Genomic DNA, 19,991 nt, shown 5'->3' with positions numbered 1-19,991 from the left:
GCAACGTCATGGTTAAGGGCCGCCCTTTCAATTAAAGCATTAAACGCCGCCGTGTCCTCAGTAGGCGAGGTCTTGACATTATAAGACTGAGTATCAGGCGTAGTGTGTGGATCATCAGGGTCAACAGCGTCAGTCCAGTGTTGAGGTTTGCGCCGATTGTCGCGCTGCGCGCCGAATTCGAAGCTTCTTCTTCGAACGAACTTGGAACAGGCCATACAGCTGGCCTCGTCGTGGTCCGGGATAAACATTTATTGCAACCAGGGTGCACATCAAGGTAAGGGTATTTTGAGTTGCAGACGGGGCATCTCTTGAACGGGCTCCGTTCCATCGGCGTCGTAGTTGGGGCCTGTGGTGTCGAAAAGGCAAACGGCCTTTGACGTCCTGTTCGAAGAACTGGATGAAGTATAGGCACCGAACGAGAAAATACAGACGTCCCAAAGGCCTTTTGGCCTTGTGCAAAGAGTTTAATATCGATTCCAAACTGGAGTCAAGAAAGTACATCCGAACCCAATGGCGGAAAAATACAATCTGAGGATGGAGGCGATGCCCATGCGCACTGTAGTCCAGGGGAGGAGCCACCTATCTCGTGATACTTCGAAGACTCTTCCAGGACAACAATGTGCAATCATCCGGACCCAACACTAGGCGGCGATCTATGCACAGATATGAATTCAGCAGCCCACATGCCTGAGAATGGAAGTAGCACCAAATGACTACAGACACCCAAAATACAAGGATGAAAAGGACTAACGTGAAGATTCCAGATCGAATAAAACATTTTACAATGCACAGCATGTTAATCCAGATAAGAATTTTGCTGCAAAATCACAATTAATTAGCATTTTTTTTTATTAACCAGCTGTACCATACACACAAATGGTGCAAGTTGTTTAAAAGCTAAATCCCCAATATGAGCATGCAGAGAAAGTTCTCCACTCTTCTGTGGGGAAGATTCAGCAACATGCACCTAGAAATCCAAGTGGCATCCATAGGCATGTATGGGCATCACAAGTAGAAACAGCCATGTACTTAAATTAAAAATACCATAGTTAACACTAGTTCCGTTACATAAAATACATATTCAAGCAAAAAATATTCTTGAAGCCAAGTTGGGTTTCACCAGTCTAAAGGTTTGATAATTTCTGAATGTATTTAAATCGAATTCTTACCTCAAGGCAGTCATTGAATAGAAACAATGTAACCTGTTCTCCTCGATCACAAAAGTCATCGCCAAGAGCAATGGTTTCCATTTGCTGAACTAACAACCGGTGAGGGGACAGGAGATTAGCCTACAAAAATAACAAATGTAAAACAGTACAGAAAGACAATGCAATGAATAATACTGTGCTGCAATGAAAATAATTCAACTGCAACTATTAATATAGCATCTTTAGCCACATGATACTCCAACAAAAAAATAATACCCAATAGTCAAGGGACTCCTTCAATCAGAGCTACAACTATGCTCCCTCCCACAGGAGGGTGGCAAAAATGAAGGGCGCAGTCAACTCAAGTGAGGGGCCCATTAGCCCCATTACTCCCTTAAAACACCACCTAAATGTAGAATTTAGGAAACTCCCTCAAACCTTTAAGTTAGTAACCTGCAACCTAAGAAGGACGAAGACACGCAGTGAGCCTGAAGACTACTGACTAGGCCCCAGCCATACTAGCCTGTCTCCAGCTTCAAAGACCCCAATAGAAGACGATGCCTATCCTGCAGCCAGCAACTTCCAGAAACCAGAGGAAGACTGGCTTAACTTTGGAGACCACAACTCCAGAGAACATTGATTCTGTCCCCAAGAAATCAACACAAAGGACACAGGTGCCCTCCGTCATGTTCCCCAGCGATCCTGACCTCAAATCCTGCATTGGCTGGCCTACCCCTACCACCCCCCTCCCACCCCTCCTCCCCCAGCCAACCCTCTCCCTCATCCTGGACTCCCAAGACAAATCCTGCAGTCTGAACACAGAGGCTCCGCCTGACGGCAAACGGCTCCGGTAAGAAGACTGAGACGTCTAAAGGCACCCCAGACTCTGGGCCTTGGTAAGCTGAATCAATGGTGCCCCTATGACCCCTTACAGCTCTACTCACCTTGGCTATCACTGGTCTCCATTCTGCAACCTGCGGTGTGAAGCCTGCAGATTATTTGTCCATTGGAAAGCATTGGGTGCCAGACGCTGTATTTGCACACAGCCGCGCCCGTGCTGCTGGTGGTGGTGGTGGTGTTAGTTTGGTGCCGCTTTGTGCCCCCTGTGCTTGCTCTTACCCCCAAAGTGTGGCCCTTGCAGCAGATTTACCTACCTGATAACAGTGTGGCTTCAAGCACCCGCAGTCTCCATTGAAACGCATTGGGCTAAACTCAGATTTTGATCTCTGCACCCGGCCACCCCTGTGCCGCTGGTGGTGCAGTTTTGGTACTCACCTGACCCTTGCCCTGTGAGCTTAGATACGGCAGACTGGAACTGTAAGTCATGTACTTGCATGTAAAATCACATTCTTTTCCTCCTTAGGATAACATTGAACTCTCTAAAAATTGCACTGTCAACATTTGAAACTAAAAAGTATTTTTCTTTAATAATGTACTTGCCTTATTGTGAAGATGTTATTGGTCAGGTGTGTGCAATAAATGTCTTGCACTCCTCTGGTCTAGGCCCAAGGCTGCTCAACCACACTACCACTAATAGAACATCTTGGGTTTGCATTGAGCCCTGTACACTTGTGGGGGAATCTCTGGAACCTGCACAGTGTAACTACCTAGTGCCATACCAAATACTGAGCCAGCTTCCTACAGAGCCTTGTAAGGATACAAATTGATTACTCCATTTTAAGGGTGCTGCTACCACTGCTGTCAGTTTTATGGTCAACTAAATCTAGTAAAAAAAGAAAACATTTGCTCCAATGAATAAACCACATTTAAGCCCTGTAGGAAAGTGAACCAATAAATCCATACTGATCTAAGTATTGGACTTTTTATGGCCTGCACCCAAAGGGCACCTTGGTGCCACCTGAAACCTAGTAATCCTTTAGTGTGCTGGATGACTAGTATTGTCCACCCTGCCACCGCAGAAAAGTTGAACCTGCCTGCAGGTGACAGCCCATTCTCAGAGGCCAGAATCAATGCTTGCTCTGGAGGAAGGTGTTTACACCTCCTCCAGCAGGATGGCTAGTGATTTAGTATATCAAAGCCAGGGGCGTCAAAGCCTCTGCTGCTTTGAAATGAGGCGGAGCTTACCCCCTCCCTCCCAGACTTGGGAGATGTCACCCCCTGCCCTGAGGCCCATTTGGCATGAGGACAGGCGGGTATTTAGCTATCCAGTAGACATATTGCTTCACCAGGATAGTCTCATCCCTAAGGTGGGCTATTCGACTTGCTCCACGAAAGAAGGATTCCACCATCCTGCTTTTTGTGGAATTAGAAACTCTAGGACAGGGTTATGCCAACTCCCCACAGAAAATTGTTATATAAGAACTCCGAACAGGAGGAAACACTTTCTTCAGTCCTTCCAAAAAATCCTTAATTACAGGGATCTGGAAGAAGGAAGTCTGTGTAGGACATTTCCTATATGCACATAACGCTCCATGGAAAGGTGCTTCAGGGACTCCCATAACGACCGGTCGTACCGACCCAGGAGAGCTTCGGCCTTCATTGATGTCGCATCTGTGCAGCACACCTTACGCCCCGCAGAGTCCATCATATGGCTCTCTTTGTCTGGAGGCACCGTAGAGGAAGGGGCTGTAGCGTGCTGTTTCCTCGTCGCAGTGACAATCACAGAGTCCGGTACTGGGTCCGATCTGAGGAACGCCGGATCGGAGTCTGGAGCCCTGTATTTCTTCTGCAGCCGGGAGGGGGCAGATCTTGTTGATGTCGGCGTCAGAAAAAGTTCCATCGCTGGTTCTTCCAGCCCTGGCACCAAGGGCAACAGGTGTTGAGACAGCTGCCACTTATGAAGGGTCTCGAAGATCACAGACGTAGACTGTGTGGCCACAGTCAGGGTAATACCCAGCTTCTCCGCCCCTCGCAGTAGCACCTCTTGAAAAGGACACAATATCGTCCACCGGCGATACTCTCGTGTGGAGAGAGTCAGACAGAGTGGGCGAATACCCCTGAGCACTGGACAAATCCATACAACAGGATCTCCACCTGTCTCTTCTATGGCGACGCCGGGACCGTGTAGATGAACGGCCACTAGAGCGGTGTCTTTGTCTAGATCGCGATCTGGACTTCCTAGGTCTCGGCCGATCCACTGGCCTGGTCGGTAGCGGACGCTGCGGAGGCAGAGCCGGAGTCCTCGGCTGTGGCATCCCCTTAGGTGGTGAAGGGAAGCGCCGCAGCGATATGGACCTTGGAGGCCGCGGTGGAAGAGGAGGAGGACGACGACGATGAGGAGGAGGCAGAGGAGTCGTCGTCTTCGGAAGAGGAAGAGTCCTCGGAAGTGGAGGAAGAGGTGGAGGAGTGGAACTCTTCTGCGGCAACGGAGGAGGCGTAGGCGACCTGCCCGAGAAGGTGAGTAGATTTGAGAATACTCCGAGTCGGAGGATCTAACCACTCTTCTTCTTTGCAGGCCTTTGCGATGAAGCCCTAGCGGGAGACCTTCTACGAGACGAACGCCGGCGCCGCCATGACCGGGGGCTCGTACAAGCAGAGGACAGGCTGACCACCGAGCCCGAGGAAGCCCTCCTTGCCCTGGACCGAGTCTTGGAGGTGGACTTATCCCTTCTGGACGTCGACCGTTTCCTCGACGTCGAATGCTTCGACACCGACACATCCCTCAACGTCGATCTCCTTGTTCTCGACGTCGATCTCCTTTTCCTCGACGTCGAATAGACCTAGACGCGAACGGCGGTGTCGCCTCGACGGCGAGCGCCAGTGACTGGACCTATCACGTCGACGACTTTGACGTTTATTTAGTTCTTGGGGTCGACGCCGCTTCGACCCAGAGCCCCGGGTCGACGGGGAGCACACAGTGGTCAATCCTCTCGACGGAGATATGTGCCGTTTTCTGGCCTTCTCTTGACTGGGGAGCCCCCCTGAAGCCGCAGCATGGGCAGAGGACCCAGATCCATTCCTCCCATGCCCAGACCCACCTTCATCCTGTAGACTCCTCTGCTTCAGACCTTGGAGCCGGATTCTCTCTCTGTCCCTCAGGGTCCTCTTGGAAAAGGACTGGCAGATGACATGAGATGAAGGTAGACAAAGGATGCACACTCGGTGGACATATGATTTGGCCTTCTTCCTGGCACACTCCGGACACCTGTCGAACAATGCAGGCATTTTCGACAGAAAAGTGGCAAAAAACTGGTAAAAAAAGCACAGCAAATGAAAGAAGGATTAGGCAGACGTTGAGTGAACACACTAAACACTTTAAAAAGTGCCAAATTTTAAACCCAAAAAGGGAGAGCTCAATGCTCCAGGGTCCTGCTAGCAGGAGCCGGAAAAAAGAACTGAAAGTAAAAGGAGTTTGCAGTGCATCATGGGATACCGAGGGCTCTGGAGAGTTCCTTAAAGGCACAGTATCCCTTTTCCAGACAGATAATGGCAGCCTATGGGGCATGTCTGTCCATCGCTTCCTCTCTATCATTCCAAGGATTCTGTGAAGGGGAAGTTTCTCTATGGGTGAAAATTAGCAGACTGTATTAAATGTGATTTTGGTGGAATATCGTTTGAATTTCTAGTTGAAGTACTGGACAGTGTAGCCTTGCAGGTATAGGGTGCATTATGGTATTTAATTTTCTCTTAAGTGTCTATGCAGGTCTGCACAGAAGACAGCTTAAGAGATTATTTTTGATTGCTCCGGTGTCCACGCACATGGCCGGGACTATTCACTAGATTATGACTGTACACAGAGATCCCCTACTACAGAAAGTAATTGCTTACCTGTCTTAGGTAGAGATCCCAGGGCTGGACTTAGGATCCCAGTACTGGCTTACAAAAAGTAACGAGAACGTACTTTACCTGTGACCTGAAATTCCTCACATTGGATAACATTGCTGGGTTTTAACTGAAAAATTTTTAAGTGTGAACTTTAAAAATACAGTTATATTCTTTAAAAATCACTGCAATAACAAACGCTTTTACTAAACAGTTTTCAGCTTACGTCCCGGGACTGAATCTAGGATCCAGCCCTGTGGTTAGAAAAGTAATCAACTGCATTTAAGTAACAAAACCCATTGAGCTCAATGTTAAATTGTGTTTGAAATTGTGTTGCCTATTGCAACCACTGTAGCTACTCCTTCTGAAAATCGCTAACTCAAAAAATTCTGTTCTAATCTCCTAGATCAGGTCTAAATTAATATAAAAATGTATGTTATTTTTATAAATTGGTGTGGGACTTCCATAGAGTGGTTCTCATTTATAGATTGGTTACTGTGTGCAACAAATGAATGACACTCTCCCTTTGATAAGCCTAATGCTGCTCGACCATACTAGCACAAATTGAGCACCTTGGGGTCGGTAAAGCAAGCCTCTGTACACTAAGGGATACCCAGACTGTGTACAGTGCAGCTTATTTGGGTACACTATATAGAGAGCCAGCTTCCTACATGCCCAGACTTGAACCTTTAGCATGCACCAGAAAAACATTTTAAGACCATTTTTACAAGCATTACTTACAGGACATCCATCTACTTCATACACCACATCAAAGATTTGCCTTTGACTTTCCGTTTTTCTTTTATCTTCATTAATATGCCTAAAGAGAGACCATGAAACAAGGATTATAGTAAACTATTAAAATGGAAGCATTCCAAAGCATTAATTTTACAACTGTATATCACTAACGTTAGATGAGACTAATTCTAGGTTTAAATTCTTCTTCCTCCATTCCTTCAGTATCTAAACACATATTAAGGCAATACATTCGAGTATTGCTGAGGAAGCTCCGGAATTCTGCGTTAAATTGGGTAAGTGGTGGGTAAGATGGAAATACATTTTGAAAGTACAGTTTCAGGAGGTGTTCAACAGGTATGAGCGAACAACTAACATACCAAAACTATCTGAAATTAAAGACCTTTTAGTGGTTTAATCCACTAGTCAAAATATACAGGATACTTTTACCAAGCCATTCTATGATGTTCATGTTAAATATGTGGTTCGAACACTGAAAAGGTCATATTCAATGGTCACACTGCTTGCAGGGTCCATACTAGGCCTGAACATGTTAATGACTGAGCTAGCCATCATAGGTCTAAAGGAAAGTTGTGGTTAAGATTGCAGGCCTACCTCCAAAAGCCCCCACTTTGAAACATACCACTCCCGTTTAAAGGAAAATGCCAGTGAATGTTTTTCTCCACTGGATCTGTGCCCAGGACAGAATTATGAATGAAAGTTGTCTGGGTTGGCTGCTCCCATCCACAAACACCGGGAGATCTGCGCTCCCAAAAGTTTGAGATCTGGCAACAAATACTAGATCTTAAAGGTTTTTCATTTCATCAAACTCTCATTCAGCTGCCACTGGCGAGATGCATTTGTAGGTATACTCAACCTTACTATTTAGTGCAAAGTTAAAGCATAGGAAACAGACTGTTATATGTCCCTCCACTTCGAATGCACACATCCAGACAAACTGAGGGAACAAAAAAGCTCCTAATTCGAAGGTAAACTATAAGAGGCACAGACATACCAAAATGTTATACAAAAGGCAAAGATCTGTAGAGCTGCTTTGCAGGTGCCTTTCCACGTCTCACGTTTTCTGTAAAAGAAATTTTACTTACGTCATATCCTCTTTTAAAGATTCAATTGCTTTTTCCAAAGTAACTTTATCAGGGTTGTCATCAGTTGTATGCTTCTTTAGGTCTAAATACAGAAAATAGGTGTTTAAGTACAAATGAGAAAATATTCACTAAAATAAATAGAGCAAGCATGTTTTTCTCTTAACAGGACTATGTAGTTGGGAGGAAATACCCAAGCCTAGTTTTCATATAGTGTAATTTCTAGAGTTGAGATCCCAAAAAAAAAAGAAACCTTTTTCTAGTTGCCCTTGCTCCAGATGCATGAATTTTCTAAAAGCAAGCAAAGTCACCAAAATATGCTTTAAGCATTATGCATGCACAGCACTGGCTGCAACCCTCAGGACTATTACACCAAACGTTTCTCCTGAATGACTAGTACAGAAGGCAGAAAGTGGGAAGCTTGGTCTAGAGGAAGAGCCACTTGGGAGTGCCCAGGAGTGGACATATCATAGGAAAGCCAGGAAGGGTTCCACAGCGGTATGAATACATCGCTACGAGACCTCTGGGTAGAAGGCGCTATAGAAATACAAATACAAACACACTATGAGACCACAGGACTGCTTTTTAATTAAGGAGATTTAGTTTACTTAATCTAATTCTCCAACAGTGGCATATTTTGGCCATACATGGTTTTGAACATCCCCAACCCCTAGGCTGAAACACAAATAAGCACACAATGAAGAGTTAATTTTCCAAAGTTCAGCTTAGATTGAGGCATTAACCCAAGTGCAACCTTTTTGGGGAAGTAGTGCAAGTCACAAATTAAAACATGCGATTAAGAACCATGTTTAACAGCAAGGTATCTTTTTCCACAAGTGTACTTCTTCCATAACCACTTTTTTTATTGGGCCAACTATTGCAGGGCTGCATGTCCAACTCAAGGGTCTGCCAAGGAATTGATGTGAAGAGTGCAGGAATGGCAAAGAAATCAACATTCGTATTGCTACCATGGGGTTCTCCTAACCAGGAATACAATTATGGCGTTCCTCTTGCAGAATAGGTCCTGAAAATGGCCCTGGAATTGATAGCTCTGGCATAGGTGAAAATAAGGCAGTCTGCAACCCATTTGTTTACATCTTTTGTTTCTTGTCCATGTGATAAATGAATAATGACAAATAAGTAACAACCACCATTTCATTTAACATAATAGCTTAACGTCTGCCCCCTCCCCCTGGTCTGTTGTATGAAACATCACTTCCAGCAGACTTGCTTGGGTTTTTCAAAAAGACTAATTGTGTGAACCTGGATAGTATCAAATTCAGACCTTTACATGGAGGCAAACCTCAGAAGGCCCCAGAATAACTTGGTCATTACGACCTTTCAAGAAGGGACTCAGACAATGTCTGAATTCACTGACACTTAGTGTCACTTTTCAGTCCATATGATTGCATGAACTTAAATGATAAAACATTCATCTTTAATAAACTACAATCTCCATCCTAAAGCAAGCAGAACTCCATGAATTATAAATTAAAATTCTTAGGAAATCTCATTACAGATTTTAGCTAAAGATATCCTGGTTTCATTTTCTTCGAAAATGGCCTTGCTGCCACATGAACCTTAATACGTGTGCTGCAGAACAATCAAAGCTAGATGAAGAAGTTGCTTAAATTCCAGAGATGAAAGCACCAAAAATATTCTTTCAACGGTCTATAAAATATTGTGTTGGCTACAAAGGCTTTGGACATGAACCATAAATCCACCAAAGACTATTCCAGTGGACCGCACTCTAGGATCAGGCGTTTAAATATAAAGAGGGGGGATTATGATTAATTCTGATGAGCCTTGAGAAGGGAGCTGCAACAGCACAGTTTTATTAAGACAAGGTGTTTAATACCAAACACCACAGGATTCTGTAAAGCCATCATGTAGCTAGGGGACCCATGACCAGTGCCCAGAACATATACCTAAGACCACTTCCCTACTTACTAGTACCATCAAGTAATTGGAACCAACAGCACAGGGGCATATCTTCACATGCAGATATGCCCTCACATGTAACAATGCACCCTCCTTCAGGGCTACAAGGCCTGCTGTAGGGGTGACTTACATTTACTACATGCAGTGGCTTTGGCATGGCACACATGTGCCATGTTGTGTTTCCACTCATGGTTTGCACTATGAGATGCAGTCGGTAAGGATGACCTAATGCTGCAGCCCTTAGGGACCCTTTTTGGTACCCATGCTCTAGGCACCAGCGGTACCACTAACTTGGGTAATACAGGGGCACCAAAGTGTATGCCAATTGTGTTACAATTAGGCTATTTTACCTTGTTTTATGGAAGGCACTGGAGCCTGGTTAGCAAGGACCCAGGGCACATCAGTCGAAAAATATGATAACGCATACCATATACTCTCAAGTGCTTTATAATCCTCGCGGTTATTTGCCAACTTTGGTATCGCTTTATCAAAACATGTCGAGTAAGGTGTCATACGAATTGGAATACTAACCCCTCGCCAATTCTGGTGACGGGGTTAGCATTCCACCCTTCTAGAGGGACCCGACATGTGTTTAACTGTGAACCCGGTTAAAGTTAACTCGAGCCTCAGCATCACAAAATGGATGCTGCCACCACAGACACAAGTCTGATCTCCTGATGCTGGGAGTCCTTCCAGCGAGGAGAGTTTGGACAAAGGGTTTCCTGTCAGGGGCGGTGCTAGCACCATCCCAGACAGGGTTTTGTGTATTCCAGGTAGGCAGGGCTGAGAGGAAGGTGATTGCACGTGGCACCCCGGCGCTCACTATGCATATGCCGGCTCAAACCAGTTCCAGGGGCACACCATCCCCGGAGCTGGGGAAAGTCCGGACAAGGGAGAGGGGTCTAACCACCCCCCTCCTGGTCCCACCCATGGGCAGGACCTAGTCGCGTGCCAGCCCCTTTTCTTAGAATAAAAAGGTAGGAGCGGGCCCCCTTCCCAATTCTGAATCTTGAACTACTTTCCACGAAAAGGAACTCTTGATACTTTCTGAAGACTCTCCCTTGTGGCTAAGGAGTAGCCACCCTGCACCCGCAGGCACCAACTAAGCATCGCGGTTTGCTGTAAGCCACGCTACTAGGATAGCTGGTCTATAAGGTTGACTTACAACCAATCAATAAGGGTCGTTTGGTATGATACACAGTGATCACTAGCCTCTTAGGTGCTGCGCCTATTCCAACGGCCGACGGCACCACTACCTCAGGAGTGCTGCCGTCGGCCGTTGGACGTTCGAACCTCACCTGCGCAATGGAACGTTCAGCACTGGAGCTGGACGTTCCATAGCTGCTAAGAGGCTAGAATAGTGAGCACTACATATCAGGCCAACCTCTCACATTGGTGTGCAGCGGTTGGGATTTGAGCTTGCTGTTGTTTTACCTCGCACGTACCTCGCACGTATCCTAAGAATATCACTTGAAAGCTCACATAAGTACCCAGGTACATATAACTTAGCTTAGAATACTCTGAGTTCTACTGAACCAGCTGTTGTAGTGTAACAGGGCTTAGCACACCCCGACTACAACTCTTAGCAAGGGATCAGCAGGTAAACAAATAGTGTAGGTAAGTGCACCACTTACACCTCACTAGAAAGCATGTCTGACCAAGGAGAATCTTCACAGACTCCCCTAGTGGTCATTGACCCTCCACAGGTCATGTTAAGATATGCAGCTCTTAGCTTCCAGGAGATGAGACAACTGTGTACCTCCAGGAAGCTAAACAGGGTTCTAACCCTACCACTCCTTTTCTGATAGGTCTCTTAGAGACTTAGGATTCCAGGAGGGCTTCCAACACAGGCCCCCCTAATCCAGATGGGAGTATGCCCCCCTTAGAGGGAACCCTTGGGGACCCTGACCTCAACCTCAATGGAACAGGAAGTGAAGAGGAGGAAGAGGATCAGGAGTTGTCAGGGGATGAGGCAGACAAAGGTCAGGTAGTAGTCAGTAGGCTCACCAGGACCAACTTAAGCAGGCATGAGAATGGAACTAGGGGACCCCCAGGCCCACTCTCAGGCAGGCTTAACATTGGGAATGGACGAGTTAGGTCTCTCTCCAGAGGTTCTAACAGATCCATTCGTACCAATGACTCTCAGGCATCTTCTCACAGAGGGATGACATCCCCTCAGAGGAGAGAATGAAGCTAAGATGAGGGAAGTCAATCTGAGGATTGAAAGGGAAGAACTTGCCCTTGCCAAGGAAAGACTTGCCTTTGCTAGAGAGCAGAAATTGAGTGGGGCAGACCCCACTGGTGGCAGCATTATCCCTAGAGATAACTACAGGAGTTTTGATACTAGACACCCGAGTAAAATAATACCCCCCTTTAAACAAGGGGGTGACATCCACAAATTGATGACTGCTTTGGAGAGGGCCTGCACTGTCCAGTGCATCCCCCAGAGTCAGTGGGCAGCTATACTGTAGCTCTCCTTTGAAGGTAAAGGTAGAGATAAGCTCCTCACTACTAGATCTGAGGATGCGAACAATTACCAAGTCCTGAAAAATACACTGGTTGATGGGTTTGGCTTAACAACTGAGCATTACAGGTTGCTGTTCAGAGACACCCAGAAAACTCAGTCTAAGGATTGGGCTGACTTTGTTGATTGTGCCACTAAGGCTCTAGAATGCTGGCTATTGTGTAGTAAAGTTACTGACTTCACAGGATTGTATAATCTTATTATGAGAGAGCAAGTCTTAAATAATTGTCAGAACCAGTTATTACACCAGCATCTGGTAGACTCTGATCTGACCTCTCCACAAGAATTGGGTAAGAGGGCAGACAAATGGGTCAGAACCATGATTAGGCCTAAGAACCAGGGTGGTGACCAAAAGAAAGAATCAACCAAGCTTCAAGAGAAGGGTGGGAATAAATCTTCTGATCAAACCACAGGGCCCCAAAAATGCTCTGAAAAGGGTGGGTCCCAAAATCCTTCCAATTCCCAAAAGAAACCTTATTGTCATACCTGCAAACAGGTAGGCCATTACAAAACTGACAGCAGTTGCCCAAGGGCCAACAACAATAAGGAGAACATACCCCCAAGTAAAACTTCCCACCCTCCTGTTACTACTAGTAGTAATCCCCCAGGTGGTGGGAGTGCCCCCAAGAATCTGGGTGCATTTACTTTGGGAGTTCCTTGGGACTCTGGCCTAACCAGGTCCCCTGACTTAGATACTCTTGTCTGTGAGACTGGCATGGGATTTGCCAACTTCACAGCTTGTCCCAACACTTTGGACAAGTACAGACAGGTGCCCCTCACACTACTTTAGTTTAATGCGGTGCACCAGGTATACCTCACACTGGGCATGCTATATACCCGGGATCACCCCCTTCCCGCCCTCTTCCTGGCCCTGCTGCCCTGGGAACAGGACAGGCTTCCTGGATACATTTTAGGGGTGCCCGAAGCTTGCGGATAACTGGGAGGCAACCCTCAAGTCTCTGAACACCATCACGTGGTGGGCTATTCCTAGGGCGGAGAGTCAATGCTGGTTAGGGCTGATCTATAATAATAAATAGAAAAATGTAAAAAGAAAAACTCAGTTGAGGGTTCCTTCTGCTGTGCCTGGTCCGGCCAAGTAGAGAATCGCTATCCGCTCGTTGTCCCCAGCCATGAAAGACTGGATGAGAGATATGGCTGGATGGGCAAACGCCGAGGAGAGCCACATGCGCAAAACACGCATTGACAAACTTGTGGACGACTTGTAGGCATGGCTGGCAATGCTCACCAGACTCTTAGAGGAAGCCCCAGATGCACTACCACTCTATATGTACATGCTGTGATGAGTTGCTGAGGCTACGCGAAGAGAGGGGGATGGGGTGGGTGATGGGGGCTTGGGGTGGTACCACAGTTTAAGGCAGTCATCCCCTCATGCTGACCGCAATTGAAATATACAGTGCCAATTCTAGCCTATGATGCGCTAGAGCCAGGGAGGGGGGAGGGATACGGTCACAAAATGCTAGTTGAAATAGTTTGTGTTGCTCACAAAGAAGATGTAAAATGCTACTGAAAATGTATAGCACAAAAACAGCACAGGGAGAAATTCCAGGCCGGTTCAGAGCATTGTTAGGAGTGTACCTCTGAAACGGCATAATTTAAAAGACCATTTTACCATCTCACCACCCATAAACAATCCAATCACTTTTACTGATGAAAGTAAAGAGCACAATGCGTGGAAATGTCACCTAGTGTGTTCATTTGTTTTGGTCCTTTTAAAATATTTGTTTGCACCACACACAGAAAGAAAAAAGAAAAAAAGAACACAAACTATCACCATGGGCCCCCGGCATGCATGCTTGTATACAACTCGGCTACTGGCTAATTGAAATGAAAATCCCTACAGTGAGACTTCTGAAAGTGACAGCAGATGGATATCACAGTGCGGCTTGCTTGTGGCTACAGAAATGTGGCAGTAGAACACCATACCACAGCTCAATACATTGGTCTTTTAAAACACAGGATAAGCTTTTCAAATGCAGATGGTTTTTTAAGAAGGTAGATGTAGAGTTCAAGATGTTGCACTTTATTTACCCAACAGTTTGAGTTTGGCTGCAAAACAATATTAGGGTAACTACAAATGCCTAGGTTTATTTCATCTGCTGTTGAGGAAAGGAAAAAACGGTCGTATCAACAGGAAATGTTGAAGTAGATAGGATACCATCAACGAGTGCCAGATACCAGAGACAAAGTAGAGCTGCAGATACATAGAATCTGCAAGCAAGGTCATCGGAGGGCCTGCAATTGCCATCCAATAACATTCGCTAAATGTATAGCAACAGGCACAAATACTTTGAGGAATCTGGCATGACTAGTCCACTTTTTTGTGGAACACAAAGTAGTTAAGTCATTCCCACCTCCTTAGCCGCAGTGATAAGGATTGGTCAGAGCCGTTTGATGATTCCTGGAGCCAAACGTGAGTTAGCCAGATTCCCTAAAAAGAATGTCACCTGAAGACCCCAAACCAAATCTATTAAGGTGTCCAAGTTTCTTAATCGACGAAGAGCTCCTGGCTATCGTGTGCTTTCAATGGATGAACAGTTTGCAGGATAAAGAGAGCCTGCACCGTGATCAGGACCAAGCAATCTTCCTCTGCAATATCATTGACATGTGGCAGATTGGTAAAAGAGAGTCATCCCGGACATACAGTTCCTGACATCCGCATTGCAGCCTACCCTATCTGGTTAAAGAAGTGATGAGAAAGATCACCAACTCCTCTCATGAGTATCAGTGGAAAGTTTCTCGCACTGCTCCAGCAAGCCTAGAATCGTACACCTAATAGTTATTTGCAAAAATGACCACGAGCACCATTTCTGCTGGCATCTAGCACAAGTACAGTTTTATACTTTGCCTCTGTGGCCTTTATGATAATTTGGCGATAGTAATCAACTTAACAGAACTTAGTAGAGCATTATTTGAGGGGCACCCTTGGACAGCAGTATTCAAATGTGACAACCTCTGCATGAAAGAATTTGAAGTTTTAGCATTTTCTTTTTATTAATTAATGCCATGTTTCCTGATGAAGATACTCCCTTCTTGAGGGCCACAGTACAACGGAAACAGGTTTAGACTCCAGGTTCTTTTTTGGTAAAGTACATAAACAGGTTGCTCTTAAACTATGTTACACAATTTCACCTATGCTCTTGAAAACATTGCATTGTAGCCCCCGCCTCCTTCATATGCGTCCATAGATTTTAAATACATTAAGGATTCAGGTAAAGAGTGCACCCACAGAAGGATAATACCTACAACACAGCGAGAATTCTGCAGCATTGTACAAAAACGACGCGTTTGGCTACTTTTGTGATAACAAGAGACAGCCTCAGTGAGAGGGCTTCCATTCTCCGTCCTTCCCCTTACACAGAGAGCACAGTAGAATGCAGAGAACCAGCAACCTGAGACGGCGGAATCCACTTGTAAGATATTAATAGCACACGTTCAACTCTACCGCCAACTCTTTCCCAGCTTTCCCATACCAAATACATACGAGGGTCCTGAAAACACTTTCATGCACTTGCTGCTATGCATTATTAACATCCTGGTAGCTACCCAACCACCGCTTACAACAATTGATCAATGAAAAGTATGTTCTGGACTGTGAGTATTTGTCAAATGGCACCAAAGTTAATAGCAAACGAATGTCATTTCCAATAGAAAGTGCATCTGAACAGAACAGCTCCCACCTCAAGCCATGAACACAACAATTTGTTACATCATATAGGTGGTGTTTTTAAGTAAAGAGCACCCACAAAAAATAAATACATAGACTCTAGAACTCCGGGTAGCTGATCAGGGCACTGCATAGAGTATTTTAGTAGTGGGTGGATCAAGTGAGACTTCTAAAAGGTGATTGGAAGATATATTACTTGCATAACAGTCATGAGGCACAAAGCAAGCCTGTGGCAAGGTTTACTTGAAGAGCCTCAACATGATTAGAAAGCTTGAAATTACAAGTAGTGCTTATCCGGCACTGGCAATGTGGATGGGTTTGCTCATTGGGAGATCGGGTTTAAGGTAGCGAATAGGGTAGGTTTGAAAGTCTACGGCTTTTGTTGGGTGTGAATTTACTTACCCATACTCAACTGGGAGCAGAGATCTTTCTAAGGTGCAAAAGGTACATCATTTTTTTTCCTTTTTAGTAGATGGTCATGCATTTTTTTTACGGTCATGGTCCGGCTTAACAGCATTCCACACACTGAGCGTACTACTCACAGAGAGCAGGTAAATGCTTATTCCTACTGTGTTTCTAATATAGAAAATCAGATATATAGTTAGAACCAATCCAGTAGGACGACTCACAATGACTGTAACTGATTGCAGACGGAGACATGGAACGATACCACTGCGCAGGGGGGGGGGAAGGGGGGCGGGGGTGAGAAAAGAATCACAGTCTGCTATGTTGGAAGAAGTAACACCGATAGTGCACAATGACAGCTTTCCAATGGGGCAACCCTTGTTAAGACAATGAACCAGTTTCGGGCTTTATTTTTCTAGATTACTTAGTTTTACATTTCATATTAGGATGATAAAGGACCTTCAAGTCCCAGCATGCAAAGCCAGGCGTGGATTAATCGTCACATGCACAGCTAAACTTACTGAAGAGGAAGACCTGTAATGGCAAACTTGTTGCCAAAACTTAATTTGAATACATGTATACATGCCAGTCCTACATGCACAGGACAGGGAATGCAATCTATGCCGAAATATCCGGGGGGGGGGGGGTATCACTAAGAAGCTATACAATGCAAATCACATGAGCTGTGCACTAAATAAATGCATTCCTCCAGTTTCTGAGGTCCCTCGACTGAACCTCTTACCCAGTTCGGCTTGTGTATATTATGTGAGTTGACCTGTTCATTCTATTTTAAAGCAAAGACTACAAGTCCCAGAGTGCAAAGGAAAAACCTGAACCGAGCATACTACTTGCGCACCGAGCTAGAAAACGGAAATATAAGCAAACACTATAACATACACCAAAAGACAACGAGATACTCACGAGATCAACAATCCGATGATGAGAAGTGACAGAGCAGCACGGCCGGTCCAGGCCTTCGGAAAGGCTGCCAGAGTGGGTCAGAATCTACATTTTAAAATAATAGCAGAACGTTTCTGAATGCTTTAGCACAGGCTTTAAACAAATAATGAACAAGCAAGGGAAAAATAGTTTCTAAGACGCATGGAAAGAATATTTGCACGAACGCTGCAAATAGAAAGAAATGAAAGCACTTTAAACTTACCTGTTGGTGGTTTAAATCTTCAGACAGCAGCAGGAGAGCACCAGTCTGAATCAGCAGAAGAATTCTTCACAGCGAGGGAAAAAAATGTAGATCTCGGACCAGGAGAACCTCGACAGGGCAGCAGTGAAGAAAGCCACATACCCCAAAAAGTAAATGGAATTCAGAAGCTTTATGCTCCAGATTTCGCGGCACTTCCTGCCTTCTGTATTGCTGTCCTCTTCATTGGTGCAACGTCAGTAGTGCTGATTGGCTGCTGAGCAGGAGTTAGCCAATCCAAAAGCGAAGAAATGCAGGACGTAAACGTACTTTCGACGTGGGACATTTAAACAAGCATTGGAAATGCAATAGGTCTCGCATTAGGAAAGTTTGAGCTATTGGTATTGTAAATGACACTTTTTTTATTTATGTGTTGGTTTTGAAAGTAGCAAAATTAATAGGTTTGTCAGTTACAATGCCAATAGTTCTAACTTTTGCAAATGTGACACCTATAGCATTTGTAATGCAATGTGTGTTGTATTTACGTGACTTAGATGTCTTGATATTACAAATAACAATGGCTTTTAATTTTGTAAATAATTAATGCTTAAATAAAAGTTATTGTAATTTATAATGGCAATAGCTTAAACATTTGTAAATAACTTTTGTGAAGATTATGTTCAGTGTATTTTATTGTGACGAAAATCCAAGAACATTGCATTTGCACCTACACACACACAGAGCCACACACATATAGATGTGGTGGTGGTGGATGTGGTGGTGGTGGTGGTAATGGTGGATGTGGTGGTGATGGTGGTGGATGTGGGGTGGATGTGGTGGTGGATGTGGTGGTGGTGGTGGAGGTGGTGGATGTGGTGGTGATGTGGTGGATGTGGTGTATGTGGTGAAAGTGGTGGTGGATGTGGTGGTGGATGTGGTGGTGGAAGTGATGGTGGTGGGTGTGGTGGATGCGGTGGTGGATGAGATGGCGGATGAGATGGCGGATGAGGTGGTGAATGTGCTGGTGGATGTGGTGGTGGTGGATGCGGTGGTGGATGTGGTGATGGTGGTGGATGTGGTGGTGGTGGAAGTGGTGGTGGATGTGGTGGTGGATGTGGTGGTGGTGGATGTGGTGGTGGATGTGATGGTGGATGTGGTGGTGGATGTGGTGGTGATGGTGGAGGTGGTGGTGGATGCGGTGGATGTGGTGGATGGGGTGGTGGTTGTAGTGGATGTGGTGGTGGGTGTGGTGGTGGTGGTGGATGCGGTGGTGGTGGATGTGGTGGTGGTGGATGCGGTGGTGGATGAGGTGGTGGATGAGGTGGTGGATGAGGTGGTGGATGTGGTGGTGGATGTGGTGGTGGTGGATGTGGTGGTGGTGGATGTGGTGGAAGTGGTGGATGTAGTGGTGGATGTGGTGGTGGATGTGGTGGTGGATGTGGTGGTGGATGTGGTGGTGGTGGTGGATGCGGTGGATGTGGTGGTGGTGGTGGATGTGGTGGTGGTGGATGTGGTGGTGGATGTGGCGGTGGTGGATGTGGCGGTGGTGGATGTGGTGGTGGTGGATGTGGTGGTGGATGTGGCGGTGGTGGATGTGGCGGTGGTGGATGTGGTGGTGGATGCAGTGGTGGATGTGGCGGCGGATGTCATGGTGGATGTGGATGTGATGGTGGATGTGGTGGTGGTGGATGCGGTGGTGAAGTGGTGGTGGATGTGGTGGTGGTGGATGTGGTGGTGGATGTGATGGTGGATGTGGTGGTGATGGTGGATGTGGTGGTGGATGCGGTGGATGTGGTGGTGGTGGATGCAGTGGATGTGGTGGATGCGGTGGTGGTGGTGGATGTGGTGGTGGTGAATGGGGTGGTGGTTGTAGTGGATGTGGTGGTGGGTGTAGTGGATGTGGTGGTGGGTGTGGTGGTGGATGCGGTGGTGAATGAGGTGGTGGATGAGGTGGTGGTGGTGGATGTGGTGGTGGTGGTGGATGCGGTGGTGGTGGATGTGGATGTGATGGTGGATGTGGTGGTGGTGGATGCGGTGGTGAAGTGGTGGTGGATGTGGTGGTGGTGGATGTGGTGGTGGATGTGGTGGTGGTGGATGTGGCGGTGGTGGATGTGGCAGTGGTGGATGTGGTGGTGGATGTGGTGGTGGATGTGGCGGTGGATGTCATGGTGGATGTGGATGTGATGGTGGATGTGGTGGTGGTGGATGCGGTGGTGAAGTGATGGTGGATGTGGTGGTGGTGGATGTGGTGGTGGATGTGATGGTGGATGTGGTGGTGATGGTGGATGTGGTGGTGGATGCGGTGGATGTGGTGGTGGTGGATGCGGTGGATGTGGTGGATGCGGTGGTGGTGGTGGTGGATGGGGTGGTGGTTGTAGTGGATGTGGTGGTGGGTGTAGTGGATGTGGTGGTGGGTGTGGTGGTGGTGGTGGATGTGGTGGTGGTGGATGCGGTGGTGGATGCGGTGGTGGATGAGGTGGTGGATGAGGTGGTGGATGAGGTGGTGGATGTGGTGGTGGATGTCATGGTGGATGTCATGGTGGATGTTATGGTGGATGTGGAGGTGATGGTGGCTGTGATGGTGGATGTG

At 46.3% G+C, this 19,991-nt stretch overlaps 1 protein-coding gene across 4 annotated transcripts in view; it reads right to left on the bottom strand.

The window, feature by feature from the left end:
- The window catches only part of LOC147728480 (protein ECT2-like), an 88,424-nt gene extending 70,538 nt beyond the window's left edge, over window positions 1–17,886 (bottom strand). For 3 of the 4 annotated variants that reach the window (XR_015309561.1, XM_086963291.1, XM_086963289.1), the window contains exons 1-5: window positions 17,426–17,886; window positions 17,185–17,268; window positions 7,712–7,793; window positions 6,612–6,690; window positions 1,170–1,289 (exon numbers count right to left, since the gene is read on the bottom strand). Coding sequence is in view for 3 of the 4 variants with exons in the window: in XM_086963291.1 (XP_086819417.1) it covers window positions 1,170–1,289; window positions 6,612–6,690; window positions 7,712–7,716 (204 nt within the window). In the remaining variant the exon portion in view is untranslated. The remainder of the gene's footprint in view (window positions 1–1,169; window positions 1,290–6,611; window positions 6,691–7,711; window positions 7,794–17,184; window positions 17,269–17,425) is intronic. The other variant, XM_086963290.1, reaches the window with a different exon arrangement.
- Between the last annotated feature and the right edge of the window lie 2,105 nt (window positions 17,887–19,991).

This window comes from Lissotriton vulgaris, chromosome 3_1, assembly GCF_964263255.1.
Source record: "Lissotriton vulgaris chromosome 3_1, aLisVul1.2, whole genome shotgun sequence".
NCBI lineage: Eukaryota > Metazoa > Chordata > Amphibia > Caudata > Salamandridae > Lissotriton > Lissotriton vulgaris.
Note: the sequence above shows the minus strand (reverse complement) of the source record. Positions and strands in the feature narration are given on the sequence as shown.